This window comes from Mycteria americana, chromosome 3 (genome assembly GCF_035582795.1).
Source record: "Mycteria americana isolate JAX WOST 10 ecotype Jacksonville Zoo and Gardens chromosome 3, USCA_MyAme_1.0, whole genome shotgun sequence".
NCBI classification, from domain to species: Eukaryota; Metazoa; Chordata; class Aves; order Ciconiiformes; family Ciconiidae; genus Mycteria; species Mycteria americana.
Window position 1 is genome coordinate 115,887,120 of NC_134367.1, and position 19,201 is coordinate 115,906,320.

Consider the following 19,201-nt stretch of genomic DNA (forward strand, 5'->3'; position numbering starts at 1 on the left):
GGCGCCAGCCGTGCGGGGCCCCGCCTCGTCGCGGGCGGCGGAGGCGCAGGCGCGGCGGCCCCGGCTGCGGCAGAGCCGGAGCCGGAGCCGGAGCCAGCGGCAGAGCCAGCGGCGGAACCGGCCGGGCGGCGGCGGCGGGATGGCGGCGCCGCTGAGCGACGGGGACCGGCGGAAGCAGATCAGCGTGCGGGGGATCGCGGGGCTCGGGGACGTGGCGGAGGTGCGGAAGAGCTTCAACCGCCACCTCCACTTCACCCTCGTCAAGGACCGCAACGTCGCCACCCCCCGCGACTACTACTTCGCGCTGGCCCACACGGTGCGCGACCACCTGGTGGGGCGCTGGATCCGCACCCAGCAGCACTACTACGAGCGAGACCCCAAGGTGAGCCCCGACCGGCCCCGCCGCGGGGGGAAGCCGGGGGACGCGGAGGGGGACGGGGGCGCGGCGGATGCGCCTTCCTCGTCGGCCCCGCGGGTGTCTCCGTGTCCGCCTGACGGGTGTCACTGCTGACGTGGCCAGCGGGCATCCCCACGGCCCTGTCCCTCGCGTGCATCTCGCCGTGGCCGTGTCCCCTTGGGCATCACCACAGCCGTGGCCTCTTGCCGTGGCCGTGTAATCGTGCAGCTCACCGTGGCTTCTTCCCCGTGGGCATCGCCACAGCCGTATCCCTTGCATGCACCCCGCTGTGGCCGTGTCCCCATGGGCATCGCCATGGCCGCGGACCTTGCGTGCACCTTGCCACGGCCATGGCCCTCTGCACCTCACTGTGTCCATGTCCCTGTGGGCATCGCCATGGCCATGTCCATTGCACACACCTCACCGTGGCTGTGTCCCTGTGGTCCTTGCCCCAGCCGTGTCCCTCGCACACATCTTGCCATGGCTGTGTCCCCATGGGCATCACCACAGTCGTGTCCCTCATGCAGTTCACCGTGGCTGTGTCCCCACAAGCTTCTTTGCAGCCCTGTCCCGATGAGCCTTGCTGCAGCCATGTCTCCCTTCAGGCATCCCCACAACTGTGACCCCCTGTGCCTCGTTGCAGCTATGTCCCCTGTGATCACCCTGTGAAGCGTGTCCTCACACAGGCCTTGCTGCTGCCAGGCCCTCTGCACGCTTCACTGTGGCCATGTGCTGCACTCGCACCACAGCGCTGGTGTCCCCTGTGGGCATCGTCACCTCCATGTCTCAGCACATGCCTCGGCCCAGCCATGTCCTGGCTTCGCTCCTGCAGAGCCCGCAGGCAGCTCGGCTTTGAGGCTGGAGAGGAGTTTCTTGCCTCGTGCAAACCAGACAAGCTCTCCCAGATCACCAAACCCTGGGGAGCTGGTGGTTCTCGGGGGACTTGACCTGCTCCCTTCTCTCCTCCCCACTTGTCAAGTCAGGGTGGCAATGCTGGAGACGTTGGGGGCTGCGGGACGTTATTCAGCCTTAATCCTTTTGAATTAAAACCCAATCCAGCACTTAACTGGAGAGCCCCAGAGGGCAGGTGTGTACTAGAAAAGGCACATACCTTCCCAGCGTGCAGGCAGCTGCCTCCCCGAGTCAGCTCTTTTCTCGGGGTTATGAATATTGCCTTGACACAAGAAACTGCACTTTCACGCCAGTACGGCTGCACATGCACTGGAGTTACGCCAGTGTGTGGAGCTCTCCCTTTTATCCTTACTCACATAAATGCGCTCTGATCCGTAATGCTGCACTAACAGAAGGGATTGTACAGATCCCATAAAGGCTAAGAGGAGCTTGGAGCGGGTTTGCTTCCTGTCCCCTGCACTTAGATTTTTCACTAGAAACACGTCCCTGCAGGAGACTGAAAGGGGCACAGTATTTATGCAACTGTGTGATGTTTTCAGTCTTTCCGATGAGCCCTAAGGAACAGATGGACCCTTTCAGACTCCCAGCAGAGGTGGCAGAGTGGGTAATCCTGCTGCTTAGCGGGAAGGATCCCAGCTACAAAGGAAAGAGATTCAAGGGGAAGCACGATTTAAAGTCAGCCTATTGCTCTGTTAAAAATTCCCGTTTATTTATAAAAATATCTATAGCGGTAAATCTGAGTGAGGGCAAAAGTTTGCACAGCCTGCTTTTCATCCTACAAACAGGCTTTCATTAGCATTCGTGGCACAGGCGCAGCTCCTCTGAAACTTGGAAGGTCACCGCAGAGCAGCCTGTCTTGCACAGTTGTGCCGGGAACCCTGCCACCCATGGGACACTCGAATTGTTCAACAGGGTGAAATATGTGTGTGAAACTCGGTGCAGGGAGGACAGGAAGACCCTGCGATAGGAGTGCTGGGAAGTCTCCAGGAGGAAAGGGCCAGCATGCGTGGGGCAGGGGCTTTGCTCCGGCTTTCAGCAGGCTCTGGATCAGCTTCAGCTCAGCATGGGAAAACTTTAAAAGCCCAGCATAAGCATCACCTCAGCTGAGCTTGACAGTGTATAAATATACCATTCAGCATCCTAGATAATTCTTGCCCTAAGTTAATTAGGGAAACACTTAACAGGCAACGAGATTTTTCTATAGAAGGCTGTTGGCAGGGAGACGCGCGGCGGAGGGTTGGCTAGCATCCCGCATGAGATCCTTCTGACAAACAAACTGCGGTGTGTGGTGTTCAGGAGCAGGCGCCAAGAGCCGGTTTGGGAAGACATCCCTACTCTGGAAAGCACTGCTCTTAATTTTAAGTGACTTTGGTGAAAACAAAGTGCTGTGCTGTGTGTAAGCATCTTGCTTTGCCTCCCCAGCGCATTTACTACCTGTCCCTGGAGTTCTACATGGGCCGCACTCTGCAGAACACCATGGTGAACCTGGGCCTGCAGAACGCTTGCGACGAAGCCATTTACCAGGTGAAGTCTTGGGGGTACTGGGGTCCCCCTGAGGAACTGGCCAAACTTTTCCATGCAGAAGGCTGGGTATCTTTATTTCTCAGGGCTTCCTCCTAAGGATGTGTTATTTTGACTAAACAAAGCGAGGCTTGGCTCTCTGTTAGTGTTTTTCATCCCCTAGAGAAGACCATGGGGGAACCTTGGGGTTCCTTGAGAGTTGGAGTATGGTTTTCTCAAACCACCGTTTTCCTGTAGTGGCTGGAAAAATCCAGAAGAGTATCCAGAAAGCAACACCCAGTATCCCAAAAGACTAGGGAGTCCCAGGCTGCAAATAGCTTTCCATTACTAGGAGAGATGATGGTTTATCACGGGAGATGTAGTCTAATGGGGGAGGCTGGGCCAGAAGGGGAAACTGGAGCACCCAGGCACCAAATTACAGTTCATACATGCAGGTACACCAGGCACCACAGCGGCGCTGCCAGATAAAAGTGAATCACTGGGAAGGAAGAAAAAGGGGGAGATCGTTCGCTTGAATTAAAATGTCATTGGATGAGTTCAAACTGGAAAAAACACAGCTGAGTACCACCAAGGCAATCACAAATGTGAGGCCATGGTTACTTAGGCTTGCAGCCACCTCTGCAGCAGGACAGTGACCTTTTTGACAGAGTATGAGTTTTTGGGCTTTCTCACCCAAAAGCTTTATTTCCCCCCCTCGTCTTCCCCCCCACACACACACCCCACTGGATTGATCCATGTTATACTTCCTAGCAGAAGTTAGGTTCTGTCACTGTCTCTCAAAATGAGGTGCTACGATTGCTGATGAAACATCCTGGTGAGCATTTTCCCTGCCAAGGGATGGGAATGGATTTCCAGGGAGGGACCTGACATGTTTCCTCTCTGAGGTATCGTGCCTTGGAGGGCAGGCTGGCTTTTTTCAGAGTGGATCCTCAAGTCCCTCTGCAAGGCATTTTCCACATGCTGATTTGGCCTGACGTGTGAGCGGAAGCTTCCCTCACTGTAGACTCCAACATGTGGAGCTCATCATGGCCAGTGGCCAGCTGGGATGGGAGGTCTTGTATCCAGCATGGCTCAGTCACTGAGAGAATTCACCTCGGTTTTTGTGACCCCGTCACACTGTGCATGAGGCTTTCCCAGCTTGTGGTTGCAGACCGCTGAAGCTCTGGGAGAGCAGTTCAGGGAGCAGCCATGGTGTTGGCTTGACTCCCTGCTGTCCCCCCTGGCCCTGAGGTGAGATACTGCTGCCCTCCGAGAGGCAGCATCTCTTGACTCCTGGAGAATCCTTGCTGCTGGCATGCTTAGCCTTCATCTGGCAGCAGCCCCCGGGCCAGAGGACAAATGGCCCGAGAGATGCAGCAGAGGAGACAACCACTTCCAGCTATGGACTCTGGCCAAGGAGCTCGGCGGCAGGCTGGGCAGGATGCAGGAAGGCACGGAGCGTAACGGCAAACGCCGCAGTAACCAGCTGCCAGCATGGTCGTGCCCTTCCTCAAGGACCGGGTGGGTGCGAGCAGAGGGACGCCGCGCGTACCTGGGCAGGACTCAGTGGTCCCTTGCGTGCCGACTTGGCCGTTTGCCATCCTGTCCCCAGCGGCGAGTTTGGTGGAGGGGCCTCCTGGTGTGAGGGGCTGCCAGGAGATGAGTGTTTTGTTTGAGGTCTCTAAGGAAACCTAGTTCATGGGAAAGTGACATTTGATGATGGGCTAAATTGTTTTCCAATTAATCGGGCTGCCTGGTGACCAGAGGCTGGTGAGATGCTTTGTGGGGAGGGGAGGGTGGGGGGATGCAGAGACCCCCGTGGGTTTAATTTCCCGTGGTGTGGGTTGTTTTGGGATCTGTGTTTGCCCTCCTCAGAGAGCAGCCCCAAGGCGTGGGCTTTGGGTGGTGACATGTTCTGCTGTGGCTCTTTCCCCCATAGCTGGGTTTGGACTTGGAGGAGCTGGAAGAAATTGAAGAAGACGCTGGGCTGGGAAACGGAGGCCTGGGCCGCCTGGCAGGTAATACGGGGAGAGGGGAGCCCCCTCCTCACACAGAGTGCACAGGGACCGAGGGTGGCCTGGCTGGAGGCTGTCACGCCCTCACCACCGGCACCGCAGCAGGACAGCATGCAGACCTCAGCCCGCATCCACCCCACAGCCCTTCAGCAGCATGGTGCCCTCCTGCCTGCTCCTGGCTGGCCAGAAACGAGCCCCCTCCCCAGTGAGAGCATCCAGGAGATGTAGTTGTGTGGTCTGCAGCACAGCAGGCGAAGCTGTGGCTGAAAGAGGCTGTCTGCAGCCTTTCTCCTCACCTCCCTGTGAAATCTCTCACTTTTCAGAGGCACCCAAGCAGCTCTCACGTAGGCAGATTGTTGGCTGCTATTGCAGTCTGTGTGTCCCACGGGACTGCTGGAGATGAGAGCTCCCCAATGCAGAGGAAGTGCTGGGGCTGATCTTTACCAAAGCTGCTCCAGACTGAGGGCTGGAAGGGTTTGCTTTGAAAGCAATAATAGCAAAGTAGCTGGTGGAGCAGCAAGTCAGGGTCAGAAGCCCTGCTTTACTGGGCAGGAAGGCTTAGAGCAAGACGTGGGCACCTTGGGCAAGTTTAGAAGAGCTCTGACTGTGACAAGGCTGGATTTGGGTTTTTGGTGACCTGTCCTTGTCACCAACAACTTTGGGGTGTTCGTGGTGGCTCGGCAGGACGTGCATGGGGTCCTGCTGCAGGCTGTCCCCTTCTGTCCCTTCTGCACCTGGATTTCCTCTGAGTAGTAAATGTTTCCAGCGGCATTGGTTGTGGCAGCTCCTCACCCCCGTGCACAGCACCCTGTAGCAGGTGCAGTGAGCGAGGGGTGAGGTTCCTTGCAGCATGACCATGCTCTGCTCTTCCAGCTTGCTTCCTGGACTCCATGGCCACTCTGGGGCTGGCAGCATACGGTTACGGCATCCGCTACGAGTTCGGTATCTTCAATCAGAAGATTGTCGACGGCTGGCAGGTACATTGGCAAACTCAGGTCACCCTTTCTCCTTCTGTTTCATGCTGCCGTGGCCTCCTCTGCCTGTGGACAAGGCCTGGCCACACAAACAGCACTGCAGTGCCTTGAGCTGTTCATAAACTGGGCGTTTGGGCCCACCACCTGGTGCCAAATGGGTTGTCACTTCCTACTGCTTGTGCTGACCCTAGGGCTCTGACCACCTGAGCAAAGAGAAGTGATGAGGGCGGTGGGCTGTGTGTGCGGCAGGTGCTAACCCAGGGACACATGCAAGCTCATCCACACCAGTCACCAACCTTGCATGATGGTGTTGGAACTGAGCCCACAGGGCACGGCTGGGACCAGAGGTCTCCCTGCCCAGGGCTCCATGGCACAGCTGCAACAAGAGTCCCATCCAGCCTGGCAGTGAGTGGGCAAGGAGTCAGGCTAAGGATGGAGATGTGGCTAAACACCTCATGAAGGTGTCTAGTGGAGGATGAATTTGAACATGATGGAACACATGCAAGTGCCTGGGGTGCTGCTGCTCCTGCGGGTTCCCTGGGAGACTGGCAGCGGGGGCTTAAACAGGGGCTCTGCTGTAGCATTAATTATCATAATATTTTGCAAGTGAAAATACGGTAAAAAACTGCCCCAGCTGGCCATTTTCCCTAGTGTATGTCTGGAAATGGTTTCCATTAGGAGACTTGCCTTCCTTCTGAGCAAAAAGGACCTTTTTTCCCCTTAAAATAGCTCTCCATGAGTCAGGGAGGGTGAGAGGTTTGAGGGTTGTTTTTTCCTCCTTCCCCACAAAGAAGCTGCAATGCTAGGCCCTATAAATGGTGAAAACAGGGTAAAAAGCATCTGCTGTAATTGGCTTAATGTTACTTAAAAAAGAACAGGGGTGGTGGCATTACTGGGTTGTGGCTCAGACCTGCCCCCGGCCTGGCAGCGAAATGCCTGCAGGCACAGAGCATCTCTCCGTGTGCCTCTGCCCCTCTGGTTTCTGGTGCACAGCAGCCTCGATGGCTCTGCTGAATTCACTTCACTCCCATTGGTGCTGTTACGAGCAGAGAGGAGAAATCCTGGCAGAGGGCAGAGCAGTTAGCAAGACCTGGGTTACAGGGGGTGGTTTGTGGCCAGGAACAGCACCGATGACCTTCTAGGGAACAACATCCCACATATCCCACTATTGCAGTCAAACTGGATGTAAAGGCCTCGAGACAGACTGAGTGCAGCGGTCTGTGCAGTTTGGATGGTTTAAACCTGTACAGCTCTGCAAAGCCCACAGAGGCTGGTTTATTTATACCAGCTGGGATGTAGTCATCCGTGTTTCGAAAAGCCTAGCTGTCCTCTAGAGGCCTCTGCATATCCATTTTTAAAGCCAGCTTACTAAAGCTTGGCTTTTAAACTGGCCTCCATTCGGAGAGCCTGGTTTAGCCTACACTTGGAGACACAAGCCATCACTTGAGCCCTGTTTGCCTCTTGCAGGTGGAGGAGGCCGATGACTGGCTACGCTATGGCAATCCCTGGGAGAAAGCTCGCCCAGAGTACATGCTCCCTGTGCACTTCTACGGCCGCGTGGATCACACCCCTGAGGGTGTGAAGTGGATTGACACTCAGGTACCAACATCCCCCTCGGTGCTGGGCTGGGGGAGGATGGGCCGGGGTAGCGTGGAGGGGGAGAGTCTGTCCCCAGGCTGCCTGAGGTGGTCAGACTTTGCTTCTCTCCCAGTCTGGCAAAACTCTCTCTGCTACCCTTGCAATTACAAAGATGACTTTGTTGGCTATGGCTGCAGCAGGATTTGGGGAAAAAGAGGGATGATATTCAGTCACAGCTGTAACTTCAGATCAGTTGGGGCCTCCTTCTCTACTGATCTCCAGGGTGAAGCCCCACAGCCTTGCATGGATCTATGTTGGAGGAGGACTGTATCCCTGGCAGCTGTGCTAGGCTCCTTCCGCACTGCTCCTGGCTACCACTTACTCAAACCCAGTGGTTTTGCAGGTGGTTCTGGCACTGGTGCTGTGGGTGGACATTCATCTTGTGGGGTGGCCATGGAGCAATCCTGTGGGTTTGAGCAACTCCCATGATCAGAGCAAGTTCCTCTTTCCCAGACCAGCCTGATGGGAAGAGTGCTGTCAGGGGAGGCTGGAGGCATGGTTTCAAGTCTCCAGTCTGCCTGGAGGCCTTGTTTTGTGGCATCGTGGAGAGCAAATGCTTCTTCAGCCTCCCCTAGTTGGCGAGGAAATGCTGTGCTTCAGGAGCATGTGCCTGCTTAGAGCACAGACTGCTGCATCATAAATGTGTTCCAGTCTTACAGCTGAGGAAGGCAAGCTTTAAAGAGGGACAGATTTATTAAGAGGATTGAAGATATTTCAGCCTCTCCTGTCTAAGCGCTGCCCAGGATGGAGGAAGGAAGAAGGACTATGAATTTCTCTGGGATTCAGGGACATGACCTAGCCTTGTTCCCATGATGTTCAAGGGTCTTTCAGCGTGATGAGCCAGCTCTGTCCACCCAAGGAGTGCACAGTCATAAACCCAAGCCATTCTCTTCAGCATCAAGAGCTGAAGCTCAGCTGCAGAGTCGCCTGGGCCCGCTCAGAGGAGAAATAAACCAGGTCCTTTTCCAGGGACCCTGGCTGTCAAAGGCTGTGCAGTGACCTAGGCCATTCCCAGGACAGACACAGTGCAGGGGTTCAACACCGGAGCCCCATGAACAGCATGGAGGCATCATGTCAGAGCTCTCTGGGGAAGCAGACACCCACTTGGGAACCGAGGGCCATTGCCTTTCAATGTGCTCCTCTTCTGACCCTGGCGGTAGTCTGGGGTTTCAGGGATCCCAAGCAGTGCAGTGGAAACACTGCTTCCTGCAAGGAGGTGAATTTTCAGATAGTGCCATTAAGGGAACAAGTTAGAAAGGCTCAAAAAAGCCAAAGACACAGTCTCCAAATATAGCATCGCTCAGTTCATGTGACGTGTGCCCCAGTCCCGTGGCTCAGGCAGGGCAGGCTTTCTGCCTGCTTCCATGTTTGGAGCTGGGAATAGCAGCTTGGAGAGCCTGAGCTCTTGCTGATTCTCCCCAGAGGGGAGGTGTTGCTGACGCCAGCACAAAGAGGCTGTTCAGGGCCAACATGCTGATCTGCCTGGGTTTTCCCTGGCCTGTGAGCACAGCTCCTTCAGTTCTCTGCTGCCTCTCGCATCTTTGCTTGGGGACAGCCTCTGGCTGCCGGGCTGTTATGCCAGTACACACTGACTTGTTCAGGAGGATGCTGGCTCCTTTTGCCAGCGTCAGAGAGGCGGCCCAGGCTCCGTACTGCAGGATCAGGGCCTTGCTCTGCAAGCGCCATTCAGCTCTGCCGTCATAGGCCCTCAGCCTTTTGTTCCAGGCTGAGGTCGGGGTGCCTTGCCTTGCTGCTCAGCAGGTCTGGAGGCACACAGATGTTGGCACAGCAGTGAGCTGGAGCACCGAGCTTGGAAGCACACCCGTGCCTTGCCTGGCTAGTGTAACCTGAGCTGGGAGCCCCAGTGTTACTCCCTGTAGCCATGTGTGCAGCATCCTGATGCTTAAGCATCATCCATAGACCGCACTAATAGTTTTGCACACAAGTTCACTTTGAGTGCTGGTGGTCTCAGTGGATTTACTCAGGCAGGTTCAACAAACCTTGAACACTGGGTGAATTGCTCTGGGAATGGTGCTGTGGTGGTAGGGTTTGGTCCTGGCAGGCTGCAGAAGGCTAAAGGGCAGGATTCAGGCTGTGGAGTTTATCCCAGATGGAAGCACAAAGGTCCCAGCTGCCCTGGCCCTACCCCAGCACAGACAGAATCGCGGTGGACAGCCGAGGATGCTTGCAGTGCTCTGGTGAATAACTAATAGGTACGCCAGTTGGTATAGGAAGGTCAGCAGGTTGCTTGCAACTCTCTTTTACATTTCATTGATGGGCTTGTAACTCCGGTTTGTCAGTAAAGCTCCAGACTGCTCTGCTTCTCCTATTAATGCTTTGCCAGTGGGTGCCGGAAGTGCCCATGATAGCAGGGAAGTCTGTGAAGCTCAGCAGGTGTGGTTTAGTGAGGTGAGATTTTTACCACAGCCAAGAGCTGTCTGTGTCCTCTGGATTCTTCCTGCAGAGGTTTCAGCCACTTTCCCACCTTCTCTGAGGCCGCCGTGCTGCTAATCAGAGGGGAATACTGTCCTTTTGCAGGTTGTCCTTGCTATGCCTTACGACACGCCAGTGCCAGGATACAAGAACAACACTGTAAACACCATGAGGCTGTGGTCTGCAAAAGCACCCAATGACTTCAACCTCCAAGAGTGTAAGTGCTATTCCTCCACCGCCTCTCTTCTGGCCAGGCTGGGACCTGGTAGTTCCTGTGTACATAGCACCTGGCACAGCACTCCCCATCTGGCCTGCTTTATCCATACCTCCTGGCTACCTCCAAAACACAGCGCTGTGTACACATCCATGCATCACATTACCTCCAACCATTTCCAGAGCCCTCATGCACCAGGACACCTATCCATCCTCCTTCCATCCCCATCACGTTTATCACGCTCTCAAAACCTGCCCTATGTCTTCCCCAAGCGATCGACCACCTGCCGCTGCGTTCCCCACATCACCAAATAAGCTGCAAACCCACACTTGCCATGGAGGGTCATTTCTGTGCAGCATCATCCCTTAGTGCTGAAGGAAAAGAGCAGCACAGCCCACCTTACTGTTGGTTTCCTTTGGGTCTACATGTGACCTCTCTAGTGCATTTTTCAGGCTCTAATTGTAGTGCTGAACAGCAGATACAGGGCAGCCAACATACCAACGTCAGTGCTAAGCTGTTACAGAAGGGGAGAGTTTTAGGCTAGACCGATTTGATTTATTCTTCCATACTGGCAAGTGCAGAGATGTATGTGTCCAAGCAGCCCTGCCAGGAGAACTTGTGTGGGACAAGGGGTGATGGCTCTCGAGTCCTCATAATGTCTCCTCAATTCTTGATTGGCAGCTGCGAGCTGGGTTTCGGATGAGCCTTTTGTACCCTTTAGGAGTTGAGTGTGGTTGTGGTCTTTGTGCTCCTTTGCCCTGCCCCATTTCTCCTTAGTCCTTAAGCAAGATGGCTGGTCACTCCTTTTTTTTTTTGCCTTCTCTGGCTGCTATCTGTCTTCAGCTTCTCTCTGTCCTTCCTGATAGATGTGTCTTGAGAAACTGCATGGAGATGTGCCTTTGTCTTATACCATCTCCTCCTGTCTCTCTGGTGCCTTTCACACATGTACATTCCCATTCGTACTTCATTAATACCAGCCTGTTACAAATCTCTCTACGAGAGAAGAGGGAAAAGCTCAGTATCAGGGACCTGCCTGAATCTCTACAGCTGCTGCAGTGCTGTGTGTATTTCTCTCTTGCTGCAGTCAATGTGGGTGACTATATTGAGGCGGTGTTGGACAGAAACCTGGCAGAAAACATATCCAGAGTCCTGTACCCAAATGACAACGTGAGTGACTCTCTTGCCTCTCTTCCCTGTTGCTCGGGATCATCCTCCCTGTAGTTATATTGCCTTGTTTGCAAGCACTGGAAGGTCATGGCCCCCTGATGTTTATTGTTCTGGTTTGAGGATTTTTAATACAATAGGTTGGCCCCGTAATTCTCAGTGAACAGACACAGCTCTGCTGGCTCCAGAGGATCTCTGCTGACTGATGGCAGCTGAGAGTCTGGCCCATATTGTATAGCTGCTCTGTTCCCTGCTGCAAGGAGGGGAAGACATATTACTCCTTCAAATTCAAGGCAGTTGCCAATTTACATGGCTTACCCTTTGCAAAAGTAAGTTGTCATTTCAGAGGCAGCCATGAGAGAGGACTTGTTTCCATCCCCAGTTCAAGGGATTTCTCACTGCAGGGACTGTCCTAGGCCATGCACTCACTGGGCACCGGATCCAAAAGGGAAGAGCCTTCACTATCTAGTCATGGATTAGCATCTGTGCTGGAAAAAGCTCATCTCCTGTACTTTACCCCCACCCTCTCATTCCTGCTGGTGTTTTAAAATAGACCAGCGTGAAGTGTAAGTGTGCATGGGAGGCAGGTGGTGTGTCCAGAGACACTGGCTCCTGGCTATTGCAGGGGGTCTAAAAATCCTTGGTCCAAAAACCCTGCAAAGGGTCTTGGAGTGAGGGCGGGAGCTGTGCTTGGATGTAGGAGTAGCATGGATGTGGCAGGTTCTGTTGCCCTCTGGAGGCAGCTGTTCGGGATGCCAAGCCCCTTGTCAGTCCCTACAGCTGCTGCCCCATCAGAGGTGGTATAGGAAACATCCACATTTCCCCTGATGAGGTGCTGAACCTGTGAGGCCTGTTGGGAAGCCTGTCAGAGTGGATAGAGCATCTCCAGGGGTTTGGCTGCCCACTGGGGATAGCGGCTACAGCACTGATGGCTGTGGTCCCCCCACTTGCAGTTCTTTGAAGGCAAGGAGCTGCGGCTGAAACAGGAGTACTTTGTGGTGGCTGCTACCCTCCAAGACATCATCCGCCGCTTTAAGTCCTCCAAATTTGGCTGTCGAGACCCTGTGAGAACATGCTTTGAAACCTTCCCAGACAAGGTGAGTTTGTGGGCAGAGAGGGTCTGGGGGCGTTTCAGCCAGACCTGCCTATCATGAGGGAGAGCAGGATGCTGAGGACCAAGTGGGGCATGTATACAAAGACCCTGGCAATTTGGGTTGGAAAACGGGTGATCTCCCAGGCCTATTTTCCCAGAGAAAAATTTGCAATTTGGAGCAAAACTTGCAAAGGTTGAGAAGGAGCTCCTTGCAAAGGAGCTCCATTCCTGGGAGCTCTGTCTGTTTCTGGGGTATGTACCATGAGAAGATGCTTGGGGCTGACCTTCACCCCAACCCCATGCATGTGGGATACTGTCCCGGTCCTATCACTGCCAGATCTGAGCCCAGCAAGTCTGTGTTGCAGGTGGCTATTCAGCTAAATGACACCCACCCTGCCCTGTCCATCCCAGAGCTCATGCGGATCCTGGTGGATGTGGAGAAAGTGGATTGGGACAAGGTAAGCAGAGCTGGGAGGTCCATGCCGAACCTTGCAGGGGAAAGAGCTGCTGTCCTGTCCTCACATGGGGTTTCCTTTCCCCTCCTGGCCTGGACACACGCGCGTTAACCTGCTGTCTGTAACGCAGGCCTGGGAGATCACGAAACGGACCTGTGCCTACACCAACCACACTGTGCTGCCTGAAGCCCTGGAACGCTGGCCGGTCTCCATGTTTGAAAAGCTGCTGCCACGTCACCTAGAGATCATTTATGCTCTCAATCAAATGCATCTGGATGTAAGGGACTGGGCTGGTCACAGGGTGTGGGAACTCTGGGGGTCTTGATCTGGCTACTTTTAGGATGGGAATGTTCCAAGGTCCTATGGCTGGGTTGCTAATGTCTCTCTGCCTGCCTGCCTACCTGCCTGCAGCGGGTGGCAGCTCTCTACCCAGGGGACATTGACCGTCTCCGGAGGATGTCGGTGATCGAGGAAGGAGACTGCAAACGTATTAACATGGCACACCTCTGTGTGATTGGCTCCCATGCAGTCAACGGCGTGGCCCGCATCCACTCTGACATTGTGAAGAACTCAGTGTGAGTTGGGGGGAGAACCAAGGCACGCACCCTCTCCACTCACTGGGCTTTGCCTGCAAGCCTAGGGGGCTAGCTGGAGCGATCAGGTGGCAAGGTCTGCTTTGGTTGCCCTGCTTGGCATAGCAGGCTGGGGAGACTGTCTCATTCGCTTGTGTGCAAGGTCTAACTTGCACTAACATCTCCTTTTGGAGCTGGTGAAACCCTCGGCATTATGGCCGAGGAAGGGGGTAAGAGGCAGCATAGAGAGTTCACACTTGTTAGGACAGTCTCTGTGGATCTCCCTGTGAGTCAGGAGCACATGCAGTGTGGGCCCAGCTGAAGCTCTGGGTGGTAGTGGGTGGTTCAGAGCTCCCTGGTGTTCCAGGTTCAAGGATTTCTATGAGCTGGAGCCGGAAAAGTTTCAGAACAAGACAAACGGGATCACGCCGAGGCGCTGGCTCCTGCTGTGCAACCCGGGACTGGCCGATGTTATTGCTGAGGTGAGTCGCAAGCATCTGAAGTGAGGGGCTGAGTGTGATCTGTTTGCTTCTGATCACCTCTTCATGTGGTCTGATCAGACCTGAGGCTAATGCTTGGCGGGTGTGAGTGAGGACAGCATGGGAGGAGCACGCCTGTTGCACATGTAGGTGTGAGATTGGCTGGGCTTTAAAGTTGGTGATGAAGAGTTGGCCAAAAAAGTTGCAGAAATTTGGATCTGGTTCCCTGCCCTCACAGTGGCTACGCACAACCTGTCGGGTAGTACCATGGTGTGTGAAATGGGTTATCTGCAAAAGCATTCAGCTTCACGGCCTCAGTTCTGTCTCCTTTGTTTACCAGGCCCTTTAGCACAGGTTTTTGCTTCACACTGCGACATGCCATAGCTCAATAACATCCTGCAATTAAGTGTATCTTTACATCCTGCCCATCAGTTTCTCCAGCTGCCTGGAGGCCCTGGTACATGTGCACACATCTTCCCTCTAAAGCTCCTTAAGAGGGACTTGTTTGGGTTTTTGCAAGTGCCCTGTTTCCTCTGTACCTTTGGGCTCCCTGATGACACAGAAAAATAACCTTGCCATAAGAAACTGTGCCCCTTTTCTTGGCCAGCGTGCCTCTTCCAATTCCCAACTGGACTGTGGCATCTACACTGGGGAAGCGCAGTTGTGGACTGGTGAGGTGTCTCACGGGTGGGACATCCCTCTCTTGATTTGTTCTTTTAGAAAATCGGGGAAGGCTTTATCACAGATCTGAGCCAGCTGAAGAAGCTACTGGATTTCATCAATAATGAGACTTTTATCAGGGATGTGGCAAAAGTCAAACAGGTAACTGTGCACTAGAGGTGGGGTGGGGGGGAAGAAGGCTAAAGGCACCATGCTCCCAGGAACATCCCAGCAGCGAACGCTCACTTCTGACACAAGGCCTGGAAACCCATGCCTGTTCCTCATCAGATTTTCTTGCCAGGAGAACAAGCTGAAGTTTGCAGCCTACTTGGAGGAGCAGTACAAGGTCAAGATCAACCCTTCGTCCATGTTTGATGTTCAGGTCAAGCGAATCCATGAGTACAAGCGGCAACTGCTGAACTGCCTGCATGCTATCACCCTCTACAACCGTAAGTCCTGCCTGGGCTGGTAGGCAAGGGGTGTCCCCGCAGCCTCTCACTGCCAGGGTTCCCATGTAAAAGTATGCCAGCTGGTGGTCAAGGACTCTCGAGTGTAGCTCTGCCCTCCTGTCATGAAGGGCTTCTCTCCGGGAGGGAAGACAGTGTCTGAAGGGTCATGCAGAGCTCTGAGGAAAAGCCCACAGCCCATGTCTCCAGCCCAGCTGGGTCTCAGGGCCCAGGTAACCCCCACACCTGTACTGCAGGTGTTAGGACTGGCCTGGTGCAAGTTAAAACCCCACTCCCCAGGGCATGCTTCGGGCCCCTGCCCATTCCCAAAGGGAGGCAAGTCATTGGAGCTCTGCATCGTGCTGGCTTGCGTAGTTCTTGGAGAACTTTGCACAGCTCGCCTAGCACAGCTCTGGCAGCTGTCTGGTTGGGCTTCAGGGTCCTGCAAATTAGCTGGGTCCACATGACATGGGCTGGGATCCCAGTCCACCTCTGATGCACGCAATAAACTCTGTCCAGTTTATCTTCACTTTGGTTGTGTTATGCTCTGCTCTTTCAGGCATCAGAAGCAATCCATCCAAATCCTTTGTGCCCAGGACTATTATGATTGGAGGAAAGGTAACGTGTGTTCCAGACTCAGTGCGTGCATGGCTCAGTGGGGATGTGGGGAAGGTGCTGTCCCCTTTCTGTGGCTTTGCCAGGCCCAGTGTAGGTTAGCCAGCATGTGTCTGCTGGCGGGCTCTTCAGGAGACACCTTCATGGACTAATCAGACTGAACAAGGCCCCATCACTCTTTCCCTGTGGCTCAGGACTTCTCCTCCCAGTAGGGTGTTTTTGCTGATCCATGTGAACAGCAGAGGTGAGACCCAGATTCTCCCCGTGGTGAGGACCCGCACTGGCACCTCTCGTGCTTTCCCTTCCTTAAAACCCTTCACCATTTCTGGGCTGCTCTTCTTCAGGCAGCCCCTGGCTACCACATGGCCAAGATGATCATCAAACTCATCACATCCATCGGTGAGGTCATCAACAACGATGCCTATGTGGGGGACAGGCTGAAGGTCATCTTCCTGGAGAACTACCGGGTATCCTTGGCTGAGAAGGGTACGTCTGGTCTTGTGTAAGCACACATCAGGAGGTAGGCATGTCCCAGCTGAGCCCAGAAACAGGCTGTCATGGCACGTCACCTGGCTCTCCCTTAGGAAGGGCCTGAGGGCTCCACACAGGGCAGGGAGCCAGCTTCACGCAGGAGTGACAGCAGCTGCATGGGGTTGTGGCAGGGCTGAGCCCGGCTCTGGCTCCAGAGCTGCACTGTTTGGGCTGAGGTTGAGGTCAGCAGGGCCACTAGCCAAAATGCCCAGGGCTGTTTTGCTGTCCTGGACCCAGGTTGTGGGGGGCTGCAGTGTGCCAAGGATTAACTCCTACCTCTCTTGCACCTGGCAGTGATCCCGGCAGCAGATCTCTCCCAGCAGATCTCCACAGCTGGCACAGAGGCCTCGGGCACCGGCAACATGAAGTTCATGGTGAACGGGGCCCTCACCATTGGTACCATGGATGGAGCCAATGTGGAGATGGCTGAGGAGGCAGGCGAAGAAAACCTCTTCATCTTTGGCATGCGGGTGGAGGACGTGGAAGCCCTGGATCGCCAAGGGTTGGTGCTGGGGAGAGCCCAACGCGTGCCAGGGCTTGTCAGATGGGGATACAGGTCCCAGCTCTGGCAGGGAGAGCCATGATCTCTGGGAGGGATACCCTCCTCCCTGGGCAGCTCTGGAGCAGAAAAAAGCAGGAGGCTGGAGACAGCCTCCGCCCTGGGCTGGTCAGTGGATGGTCCATCAAGGATTCAGCCCAAGCAGTTCACCCAGAGCACAATGATTGTGAATGGGACGTGAGCCTGGGCACAAAGTGTTTGAGGCACTGCGACTGGTCTCGGAGCCACTAGCAGGGTGCTCTGATGGACACAGCCCCAGGAACAAGGCTCCTCACTCAGGAGCCATACGACATCCTCGCCTGCCCTCCCTGCCCCAGACACGTCTGTTCCTGCTCTCCGGGTGCTGGGCCCCAGGGGAGAGCATCAGTCCCTGCAGCCTGTCTCTGCTGGGCACAGGTATAACGCACGGGAGTACTACGAGCGCCTGCCAGAGCTGCGACAGGCTATCGACCAGATCAGCAGCGGTTTCTTCTCCCCTCGAGACCCCGGTTGCTTCAGGGACGTTGTGAACATGCTCATGTACCATGACAGGTGAGTCCTGGCAAGCATCCCCTGTGGTAGGCTGCTCTTAGCCTGCCCAGGCCTCCTTCCCAGCCGGCCTGGGTCCCCCTGCACAGGGGCTAAGCCCTGCCTGCCCGCAGGAATATGTCTGTGCTGCCCTGTCCTGCCAGGCTGGGACCCTACAGCAGGCAAACCCCAGCCTTACCCCGCTTTGGGTTTCAGGTTTAAAGTGTTTGCCGACTACGAGGCCTACATTAAATGCCAAGGCCAAGTGGACCAGCTGTTCATGGTAAGAGCTGCCCACGATTGAGGGGGAGGGACAGGGTCCTTGGCCATGGCCGTGCAGCAGGGAGACTGGGGGGAGCTGGGATGAGTGTGCTCCTGCAGAGCCCTTCTTACAGACACATCGCGTGGGCATGGGGCAGGGTGAGGCAGGTTGTGCTGCTTTGGCAGCCCCGCACCACGGTGTTTAAACCGGCCAAGTGTGCGTAGCCAGTGCCCTGCGAGGCTGCGAGCCGGGACAGAGGCAGGTGAGAGACTGACTGCTGACATTGCCTCTCCTCTTCCCAGGACCCCCGGGAGTGGACTAAGAAAGTCATCAGGAACATCGCATGCTCGGGCAAGTTCTCCAGCGACAGGACCATCATGGAGTATGCCCGGGAGATCTGGGGTGTGGAGCCATCTGCCACAAAAATCCCCCCACCCAACCTCCCCCGGGATTGATGCAAGCACAGAGGGAAGGAAGGAGGGATGGGTTCCCAGCCCAGGAGGCCTCACCTGCATTTCACCACCAGTCAGATGGGCTCGGCTCTGCAGAAACAAGGCCCTTCCCTCAGGGGGGTAAGAAGGATGCTCTGAGGAGCAGCCCCGACTGAGGAACAGGAGCTGGGGGAGAGGAGAAAGGACCCTGTGTTTGTACCCATGTATCCGGCCTGCATGTGCTGCATAGTGCTTTTAGTGAGATGACCACAGATAAGTCTTCCACAGCTGTGCTCTATGCTTAACAAGGGCTTTCCAACTACATCCTCCCCTCTCCCCCTGCATGCAGCCTGGCCTAGCCTCCCCACAAGCAGGTTTAGCCAACAGAGAGCATGTCCTGCATCCTCCTCCAGTGGGTCTGCCAGCCCCAAAGCCAGGGGAGGGAGAGGCCAGTGCCTGCCCCTCCGGTCACTCCCTTCCCCCGTAATGCCTAGAGAAGATGGGGCTGGCTGTTAAAGCAGGTGGCCCCAGTGCAGGCACCAATGTCAAACTCTCTGTGCCACAAAGAGGAGAGAGGACCTGGGATCAGCCATTTCCTTGCCACAGAGCTTGCCATAGCCTCCTCCCATGCCTCTTTGTTAACTAAAAGCCCAGTAACCAAGCCACTCCAGGGATTTTTAGCCTCTATATCTGCATAGAGAGGGCTGTACCTGCCCCAGTGGGGTGGCTGACCCTGCTGGGCCTGTAGGCCCCAAGCAGGCTCTTGGCTCCCCAGGCACAGCTGTATGCTGGGTGCTACCCAGGGGGTGAACATGTATCACATCTCTTGCATCCCTCCACAGCTGGGTCATGCTGCTCTGTGTGTCCCTCCTGGTGCTGGGGTCAGAGTTTAACACCCATAGTGCTGTGTAGTGCACCAGTACTCCCCTGTGTGACACCGACTCATTAAAACAACCAGAACACCTGCTGGTTTGACTTCTGGCTGACTTGTGACTATGCCATGCCTGTGGGTTCAGGTTGCAACAAGTTCAGGCCATGACACCCGAAGCCATGCTGGCCTTCCCCAGCTGTGGCTTCACGGGATGTGGTCCCCTGCGGCTGGCACTGTCATGGAGGCAACCTGCCCATGGCAGAAAGGACATCTTGCCAGTGCACAGGGTGTACAGGAGGGAGCTGGTACCAGAGGCTGCACTGGGCTAGCTAGGGCCAAAGCCATTTACCTGCACCCCTAGCACACTGGGGTGGGGGTTACAGCTTTGGGTTTGCCCTGCAAATGGCACACAGGACTGCTGTGCTAGAAATCCCACAGGTAGCTCCCATTTCCCCCATCCCCCGTGGGGAAGC

The 19,201-nt window shown here is 55.2% G+C and overlaps 1 protein-coding gene across 1 annotated transcript; it reads left to right on the top strand.

The window, feature by feature from the left end:
- The first annotated feature begins 19 nt into the window (after nucleotides 1-19).
- PYGB (glycogen phosphorylase B) lies at nucleotides 20-18,838 on the top strand. Its single transcript, XM_075496649.1, has 20 exons — nucleotides 20-382; nucleotides 2,732-2,833; nucleotides 4,749-4,827; nucleotides 5,698-5,801; nucleotides 7,266-7,397; nucleotides 9,975-10,086; nucleotides 11,168-11,250; nucleotides 12,201-12,344; nucleotides 12,706-12,798; nucleotides 12,926-13,072; nucleotides 13,207-13,370; nucleotides 13,735-13,849; nucleotides 14,567-14,668; nucleotides 14,808-14,955; nucleotides 15,512-15,570; nucleotides 15,912-16,053; nucleotides 16,393-16,600; nucleotides 17,054-17,188; nucleotides 17,381-17,447; nucleotides 17,729-18,838. The coding sequence occupies exons 1-20, from the start codon at nucleotides 140-142 to the stop codon at nucleotides 17,879-17,881; spliced, it is 2,532 nt and encodes an 843-aa protein (XP_075352764.1). The 5' UTR covers nucleotides 20-139; the 3' UTR covers nucleotides 17,882-18,838.
- Nucleotides 18,839-19,201: the final 363 nt, after the last annotated feature.

Bases quoted from the DNA above. Each gene is read 5' to 3' on its own strand.
- PYGB (XM_075496649.1), top strand. From the start codon at position 140: ATGGCGGCGCCGCTGAGCGACGGGGACCGGCGGAAGCAGATCAGCGTG. The intron at 7,398-9,974 runs GTACCAACATCC...GTCCTTTTGCAG, and splicing joins TGAAGTGGATTGACACTCAG to GTTGTCCTTGCTATGCCTTA. The intron at 12,345-12,705 runs GTGAGTTTGTGG...TCTGTGTTGCAG, and splicing joins TTGAAACCTTCCCAGACAAG to GTGGCTATTCAGCTAAATGA.